Here is a 9,513-nt window from a genome sequence, read left to right on the forward strand (position 1 = left end):
AATAAAACTTAGAATTTAAAACTCTGTTAGACTGCCTGACATTTCCCGTCGTGTATGTCATAATCAGAAGGAAAAAGAGGATATCAGTGACCAAAATCCTAGCAAACATATACAACAACCCGAGTGGAAAGAAAAAATTGTTCAAGCTAAAGCATGTTACCATCACTACTGACACTACATGATTGTTATATACAGAGATTGGATCTTATGTATGCGGGAGTTCCCCTTGACCCTTGTGCAGTTCACCAGCTAATTCAATTACTTGGCTGAAAGCAGCTTATCAATTTCACCATTCTTGTTGTACATATCCACAATTTTCTTTGCATAAGAAGGCATATGTCGATCAGCTCTGCATGTTTCATGTTTTAGATATAAGATTGAACCAACATCATAACTCTTATAGATAACACAATAACTGAAAGCTGCACCTTTCTTTTCCCCATGTTCGGTTAACATGCAGATAGTTCCGGATGGTATGGTAATCAAGTGAATAACGAGCAAATTCCAGCCCCTTGGGACCAACCTGACAGAAGACAAGTTAAAAGAACTGTAGCCACATTCATTTTCTGATGATACAATATGAATTTTGTAGATACCAGATTCAGCAAGAACGCAATTAAATTGCCAATGAACTTTGGTGCAGGATCTGGACCCCTTCCTGCGTAAAAGAATACATATAAGTTTGTAAGTAGCAAATATTTTGAGAGTTCGTTCAAATGAGCAACATAATTTGGCCCAACCAAATGACTGTCAAGTTAAATGCAACCTTATTTTATACAGAACAACCAGTCCCCTGGAACCCAATAATAATCCTTTTTCAATCCTAAGTTACAACGCAAACCCATGACAAGCGTAATGAACTCATGATGAAAGTGGAACACGTACCCATCTTAGCAGTATCATCTGCCTTAACTGTCTCCAATACAAATGGTCGGCGATCACCCTGAAAATGGTAATGCTTTAATCAACCCAAGCAGAAATAAGACTGCTTTCCCTGTTAAATTTCAATTTCTAGAAAGCAGAGAAAAACATATAGGATAGGATTAAGTGTTTACAGTGCTAATAGTAGGAGTAATCTCCAAATGCTTCTCAACCAGACTGATCATCTCTCTTCCACGTTCATTTCTACCATTCAAAGGGTGACAAGGAAAAAATAATAATGTGAAATTGTAAAGCAAAAATGTACAATCAATAAGCACATGAGAACGTGAAAAAGAATGAGCTGATTAAAAAGTTAAAATTTCACTCAACTCTCAGCATAATGATAATATATTACCTTACCGTAACATACTGAGGATGTTGGGTCATGCTAATTCCAGAATACTTTGGCACACCCATGTATCCAACCACTAAATCCTGATATAAATAAAACATCTGAGGATGATCTAAAATGCAGATAATATGATTGTTTTGAGTAGCTAATAAAAGCAATGTTGCAGTATAGTAAATAAGTCAGAATTTAGAATTTAAATAAGCAACTAAAAAAAATCATGTAATTATGATTCACACTACCAGAAACTTCAACATTCACAATTAGAATATTGAAACTACACCTACTCAAACAGAAAAAGTGGAGAAACTCTACTCACCGCCAAACCATTCGTGTAGTCAAAGCAGCTGATATGCACAATAAAATGGGACTGGTCAGGCAAAAAGGTAAATGGAATGGCAAATAATACATAAACAAAATAACAGTAGAATCGACAGCCTCCAATAGTCAAATGGCATATTCTTTTAATTTATTATTCAATATTAAGCAATCAAAACTTCTACAGTCTGATTTTAGTTTCAAGAAATGTAAAACTTCTAGGTAGGATAAAACAAATATAAAAAAGTTACCTATAACAAGAAGGAGCAATTACATCAGTTAAATCATTTGCTGGAAGAGAGAAATAAGGAACCTGCCATTAAAGTTAAAAACCAAGTGAATTATCATAAACCAAACTCAAGGTACAGAAATTTCAAAAATTTACCTCTTCAATATGACCATCCAAATGCTTCAACTGAACCTATAAAGAGTACAGGAAAGAAAGATATTAAGGAAATAATAACCTGACAGTAGCAGTCTGTTATGAAATTCTCAAAGAAAACATTAATTGCTAGACATACAGATTCCATTTGATCATGTATATAAATACCCACAGGATGTATGAGCCGCAATACAATTCATCTTAATAGGAAAATAAACGTTGATTTAAATCTTTCAAAAAGTGTTAAAATTCAGTCAGGTCTCTAATATGTCCTCACCTTAAAACGAGATTTCTAATATTTTCGAAGAAAGAGTTTGTTATGGCACAAGTGACTGAAGCTCACACCTTGAATTACATTCAATGAGACCTTTAAATTGTAATGAAAGTGAATTCCACATTTTATCATAATTCATTTGAACTATTGATATTTATTATACACCATATACAACCCTGGAAAGACCACTAAAAGAACATCTATATACAAGTGTTGCCATTTACGACTATAAAGCACCAACAAAGATAATATCTTAGCACAAACCTTGTAATCTTGCATAAACTCATAATGAAGAACCGTCTCCGGTTCACTACTAGCAGCCTTTAGAAACTTATCAAGCCCTTCACGAGTCCCATTATCCACTGGCAAACCATGGAAAATGATGGCATTAGTAGTGATTAAAACTATCTACCTCATTATTTAAGTCGTTAGCACAAATACTCAGGGTTCATATATTATGTTGACAACAATCACGACATACTTCACTATTACAAATAATGGTGCTGTAGTTGATGATAAGATGATAATAATTATTAAGATAGACTTTTCGATAGAATTAGAATGATTATCAAAGCATATTTTCTGTGTTTAACATAATAGAAGGTCCATATTGCTTTTTATTTAATTCATGTGGGGCTAGAGTAATAAACACAAACAATCTTGGGAGCTAGACAGCTCAAAACTTCAGAAAAAAAAGTGAATATAATGCTCTAACTTACCACAATTTGTGCCTAACACATACAGTTTTTCCAGATTCAGATGGTGCTCCACAGACCTTAACGCTGCAGTTTAAGAAATTACTCTGCATTACAATAGTGCAAGTCACAACAGAGAATAAATGAAAACATAAGTTGCAAAATTATGTCATAATTGATACCTTGCACCTGGCAACCCACACCACAGAATAGAAGTTTCTTTACACCTGCAGCCTGATTTATGGGAAGAAACATGCATTTGTTTGATTAATATTTAGGAAACAGTCTGATAATAAAGGTATAGTGTTGACAAAAAAATGTGTGGCTGCACATATTCTAATTGACACAAAAAATTGTATGAATTGACACATTTTATGAGTTGAAAGTTAGAGTGAAGAAATATCATTCTCTTCAATCTACAGCCCAAACTATGGCAATTATAGGTATATATTAGGTGTCCTGTGAATACAATCCAACAATGATAAAGGAACTCTGAAGTATACGCACTGTATTTGTTTACAATAGCCCCTTTTCATCCATGCCACCTCAAGCTTAAGTGCTTAACTAGTTCAGATTTTAAATTCTAATTAACACGATGGATAATTTGCAATGTACTCTTAGCAAAGTTGCACTAACAGATAGTCAGCAAAGCAAGCTGGCTATATTGCACAGGAAAATGGTTGCAGCTTTGTGCCAGTAATTTAAGAGAATGTCACCCACCTCAACTAGGGCAAGGGTGTTCAAATTGGGTGATAGTGTTGGCTTGACACCTTTAGCAGCTAGAACTTCTTCTGGTGTCCTATTGGGAAGAGGGTAACAATGATCAGCAAATTACAGATGACATGACAATTACCAAAATAATACTTATCTGAGACATAAACAGTATAAATTTTTTTTATCCAAGCAAATGAAGTGTATAATACCTTGCTAATACAGGCATTGGAGAAAACCTGTCTTCTGGGTCACTGTAATAGTTGAAATAACATAACCATTAACTTTTCAAAAGGATTGAATATGATGATGAGATTTGTGTTATCTACATTAACTAGTTCGGGCCACAACCTCTGTACACAAATGACAGCTTCTACCATGCCTGATTTTAGCATTTCTATTGCAATAGTTGTTACTATCCCCGTCCACTGAGCACCTGACAGCAAAGAAGCTTGATTTACAGTGACGATCAAAATAAATCTTATTAAAAGAAATACAATGAAGCATTTGACCCCCAGAAAATTTGAAACAAGATTGTTCAGAATTACTTATATAACACAGTACATTTTTGAATTGTGAGTTTCTAGATACTAACGCATAGACTGAAATTACAGCAGTGTTCAAATAAACTTGTCCAGTTCGACACACCTCACATATTTTTCAAGCCATAGAAGCACATTACCAGCTTTACTAATTCAAAATACTGATATTCATTTCAGTGTAAAAACAAAAACAAAAAAATAGAAAATGTAACATTGGAGGATCATATGAAAAACAACCTCTATGTTTCGGGAAAAAGTAAAGTATCGTCATTAGTGTATGAGGATACCATCAGAAACATATAAGTTTTTCCGAAAAAAACTACCTTCAACAGGCTTGATCTTCCGAGCATACAACAACTCCTCATAGACACCCAAGTGCATTTCATCTAAAGAATCCGGCTTTCTCCCTCTACCATGAACTACAGGTTCCAAACGCTGAATGCATACCCAAAAGAGACTATAAGTACCACAAAAACACGACAGTATACAGAATACAGTACATTACTAAGAGATTATCTTGTGTAAGTACCAAAGAAACAACTCCAATCTTTGTGCATCAAAACACAACCAGATTATACTTCTAAAACTAGAAGTCTAGCACCTTAGTACTTCCACAGGTCAACATGATCACATAGCTAAGTTGAATAACAAAAATATTGATCAACTATTTCAAAGACGTAAGAAACAGATAAAAAGGAAGAACAAAAAGCTCACTTCAATCTTGGACATCCCATCACCCAAAAAAGCACAGGCTTCCTTAACATGGGCAATATAGTAAGTATCACACAACCCGCAACGACTGCCCAAACACAAACAAGTCAACAACAACATCAAAAAAGGCTCAAACTTGAAGTGAAGTATAAGAAAGGAGACAAAAGTAAAGAGACCCTTTTGGAAAGAAGAGGACCTGCAGTGGTCTTTAGCTGGGTAAGTGCCACCAGGAGGGATGGGTTTGGAGCGTTGTCTCCAGTCCTCTCTGAGCTTCAGTGACTTTGAGTTTGAGTTATTGCCTTGTGTTCCTTTAGATGAAGATGATGAAGATGGAGATGGAGATGGAGATGAGGAGACGATGGAGAGTGAGACAGGAAGCGAAGAGAGATTGGCGATGAGACAAGACATTGTGAGAGTGAATTACACTCTGGTTATGCTCAGGCTTCTATGCACCACATATTATTGCTTCTTCTTCGGGAAGTCATTGGAGGATACTTTTAGATCCGGCCCAATATGATGATCCGACCCGGTAAATTTTATTTTATATTTTCTAGGGTCTACTTTCTTTTAGAAAAAATAGATTGTAGGAGGACTTGAAGAATTTGAGAAGTGTATGTAGACACATGAAATTTAATGAAGTAAATTATCTTCGTTAAATAATTAAATCGACCAAGAGCCCGATAAAATTGCACACGTGGCCAAAAGTCAACAAAGTTGGTGCGGATCTAAATAAAACTCGTGTCAGCACATAAACGGATGATCGTAATCAAAGCTATGTGATTCTGACTTAAAATCGAAAATTGAATGTTATTGACGATTCGAAATTGTAATCGGACATTTTATTAAATTAATAAATTCTTTAACGACTATAATTAAATCAACTATTTTCTGTTTAATTTAGTTATGAGAATAACTAATTTTGAATTAATCGGAAAATACATATTAATTTAATTATACAATTAAAGAAATTTATTATTTTAAGTGTCATTAAAATATTATACAAAATAGAAACTTTGACACTATAAATAGCCATTTCAACATAAAGAGAAGGGGGGATTTTTAGACTTGGAGAAGAAGGAGAGAAATCACTTGAGCAAGAATCACTCTCGACAAATTCCGAAGTCTCTCAAGTCCACGAAGATCATCAAATCCAGGAAGAATCGTCAAGCCACCAAATCGCTCGTTCTTCATCAAATCCAAATTCAACCTCAAGTCCACGAAGAATCATCAAGCGGCCAAATCGCTCATTCTTCATCAAATCCAATTCCAACCTCAAGTCCACGAAGAATCATCAAGCGGCCAAATCGCTCGTTCTTCATCAAATCCAAATCCAATCCAAACTCAAGTCCACGAAGAATCATCAAGCGGCCAAATCGCTCGTTCTTCATCAAGTCAAATCCAAATCAAACTCAAATCCTCAAGATCAAGTGCATGTCACCCTTGAGACAAATCACATACGGAGATAGAATCAGAGGAGTTCACCAAAGATTGTAACCCCGCGCTTGATATTCAATAAATTACATTTATTTGTATACGTGTCTGCATTCTTGTTTGGTTTTCAGATTCGCGTTCTACAAATTGGCACGCCCAGTGGGACATTTTTGGCCTCTCATCTCCTTCTCCGAAGAAATCAAATCCGTTTGTGCGATGGCTTCCAAGAACAACCAAGTCGTTCCAACGAAGAAATCCAAGTCCACAACCGCGAGTTTAAGCAGAGAGGTCGAGCTGATCAAGAAGTCCAAGCAAACATCCTCCAAATCAAAGAGTGAACCGATTGCCCTTGTCACCCGGAGCGTGGCCAGAGCTCAACCCACGACGTTCATGGCACTTGCTAGTAAGCCTCGTCAACCAGTCATCACCTTGGAGAGCTTGGGAGCAATAGAGCATGCCTTTCAAAGCGGGAAGAAGAAAGTGTCAAAGGAGAAGGAGCCAAGTGAGAAATCTCTTCTACATGTTCACGGTGATGGCCCTATCCTAGAAGACGTTTTCTTTGATGACAAATTAAACACGGCATCATACAATGGAAGTCCCAAAGAAGATGGCCCTATCCTAGAAGACGTTTTCTCTGATGACGAATCAAGCACGGCATCACACCATGGAAGTCTCAAAGAAGATGACGATAACTTTCATTCTATGACACATGAATCCTCTTCTGACAATGCACAGGTCTTGGTGACAAGGGCATCCACAGTCGAGGAGCAACTCTCCAATCTGTTAGAGATGGTTGAAAAGCTCACCCGAACGGTTGAAGAAAAGGATGTGCAAATTGCTGAGCTCTATAGCAAGTTGGAAGATCAAAATGATGAGAACTCCACCAAGGGGTCGCCTGGAAGGAGCAAAGTGAATGAAAAGGGAGAAACGTCCAAGAACGATGGCGACTCGCTTGGTTCCTTATCACTCCAGCAATTGCAAGACATCATCACCAACTCAATTCGGGCTCAATATGGAGGTCTTTCTCGTGACTCCATCACCTACTCCAAACCTTACACGAAGAGGATCGACAACTTAAGGATGCCGCGGGGGTATCAGCCACCGAATTTCCAACAATTTGAAGGTAAAGGAAACCCAAAGCAACACGTCGCCCACTTTGTGGAGACTTGCAGTAACGCCGGGACAGAAGGCGATCACCTTGTCAAGCAGTTTGTTCGCTCGTTGAAAGGAAATGTCTTCGAGTGGTATACAGACTTAGAGCCGGAGTATGTTGACAGTTGGGACCAAATGGAGCGCGAGTTCCTTAATCGATTGTATAGTACAAAGCGGACGGTGAGCATGATGGAGCTAACTAACACGAAGCAACGGAAGGATGAACCCGCGATCGGCTACATCAATAGATGGCGCACACTTAGCCTTGATTGCAAGGACCGATTGTCAGAGATGTCAGCCGTTGAAATGTGCATCCAAGGCATGCACTTTGATTTGCTATACATCTTGCAAGGAATCAAGCCTCGTTCTTTCGAAGAGTTGGCTACTCGAGCCCACGACATGGAGCTAAGCTTGGCAAGTCATAAATGAAAGAATGAGTCCCTGGTTGACCAACGAACATATAAAGTTTTCGGAAGCAGATTTGACGAGGTTGTGAAGAAGTCTTCCAAAGAATCAATGGTCATCAATACTGCACCATTTAAGATCTCTACGCGGGATAAGAAGGAGTTCAATAAGGTGGAACCTCCTCGAACCTACGATAGGAGTAAACGAACGTTGAAGGAGATGGAGCGAAAGACGTACCCGTTCCCAGACTCTGATGTGGCAGGCATGTTAAAGGATCTGCTCGAAAACAAGATAATAGATCTTCCGGAGTGCAAGCGTCTAGAAGAAATGAATCGAGTAAACGATCCGAAGTATTGCAAATATCATCGCCTCGTTAGTCACCCTATAGAGAAATGCTTTGTTCTCAAGGATTTGATCATGAATCTCGCCAAGCAAGGGAGGATTGAGCTGGACGTTGACGACGTTGCTGAAGTCAGTTGCACTACCGTAACATTCGGGTCGTTCGAGCCAGTTCCACTCTATTTTCACCCAATCAAAGCATCGTCCCATTTTACAAAGGAGACGCGCGAACATAAGGAACGCCAAATAAGCAAGAAGAAAACGACTTGTAGTCAAACAGAGAGCAAAGAAATCCGAAGTCTTATCCCGTCGCGCATGAAGAGGCAGTGTGTGTTGGAAGTGAAGTCCACGGATAAACTCAAAGTGAAATGACATACCATCATATTCACTGGCCAAAAAGGAGAAACTAACCTCGGTAACGGCGATGAGGATAACATTATCCAAACCTTTTATCATATCACGGTGGCAGAAGCATATGCCGTAGAGGAATACGATCATGAAGATTTTGAAATTGAAGTAGACGAAGCTCCTCCAGAACTTGAAGACGGGGGGGGGGGGGGGGCAAGCCACAAATGCTACACCTTATTCTCTTGTCTATGGTGTCGAAGCCGTGTTACCATTAGAAAAAGAAATTCTGTCGTTGAGAATCGCTTTGCAAGAAGGTCTCACAAATGAGGAAAATGTCAAGTTGCGCCTTCAAGAGTTAGAAGCTTTGGACGAGAAGAGGCTTGATGCACAACAACACTTGGAATGCTACCAAGCTAGGATGTCACACGCCTTCAATAAAGGTGTTCGACCACGGTCATTTCAAGTTGATGATTTAGTTCTTGCTGTTCGAAAACATATCATTATAACGCACAAGTCTGGCTCCAAATTCAAGTCAAAGTGGGATGGTCCTTATGTCGTTAGAGAAGTATACACCAATGGAGCTTACAAAATTGTGGCGGAAGACGGTTTGAGAATCGGTCCCAGCAACGACAAGTTCTTGAAGCAGTACCATGTTTGAAAACGTCAAAGAATGCTCCAAGTCCGCACGAGCATAAACTGCGTATGACACACAAAAAAATGCTCCAAGACCGCACGAGCATAAACTGCATATGACGCAAAGAAAAAAAAAACAAAAAATGAATGCTCCAAGTCTGCACGAGCCTAAACTACATAAGACAAGAAAAAAATGCTCCACGCCTGCATGAGCTTAAACTGCACGAGGCACCAAAAAAAAACCCTTGAACTACGTGATGACTTGATTCTTTCTTTAGAAGGATACATAGGCAGCTTAAGAA

The 9,513-nt window shown here is 38.3% G+C and overlaps 1 protein-coding gene across 1 annotated transcript; it reads right to left on the reverse strand.

The window, feature by feature from the left end:
- Positions 1 to 5,323, reverse strand: LOC126790169 (7-hydroxymethyl chlorophyll a reductase, chloroplastic). The gene is made up of 18 exons (XM_050516323.1): positions 5,100 to 5,323; positions 4,907 to 4,991; positions 4,516 to 4,627; positions 4,002 to 4,086; positions 3,863 to 3,904; positions 3,660 to 3,738; positions 3,122 to 3,173; positions 2,964 to 3,026; positions 2,509 to 2,606; positions 1,974 to 2,009; positions 1,840 to 1,901; positions 1,590 to 1,617; positions 1,277 to 1,356; positions 1,056 to 1,125; positions 886 to 943; positions 597 to 658; positions 429 to 523; positions 1 to 349 (listed from the first exon to the last, which is right to left on the reverse strand). The coding sequence occupies exons 1-18, from the start codon at positions 5,309 to 5,311 to the stop codon at positions 259 to 261; spliced, it is 1,410 nt and encodes a 469-aa protein (XP_050372280.1). The 5' UTR covers positions 5,312 to 5,323; the 3' UTR covers positions 1 to 258.
- Positions 5,324 to 9,513: the final 4,190 nt, after the last annotated feature.

The sequence above is a fragment of the Argentina anserina genome, chromosome 4, assembly GCF_933775445.1.
Source record: "Argentina anserina chromosome 4, drPotAnse1.1, whole genome shotgun sequence".
NCBI classification, from domain to species: Eukaryota; Viridiplantae; Streptophyta; class Magnoliopsida; order Rosales; family Rosaceae; genus Argentina; species Argentina anserina.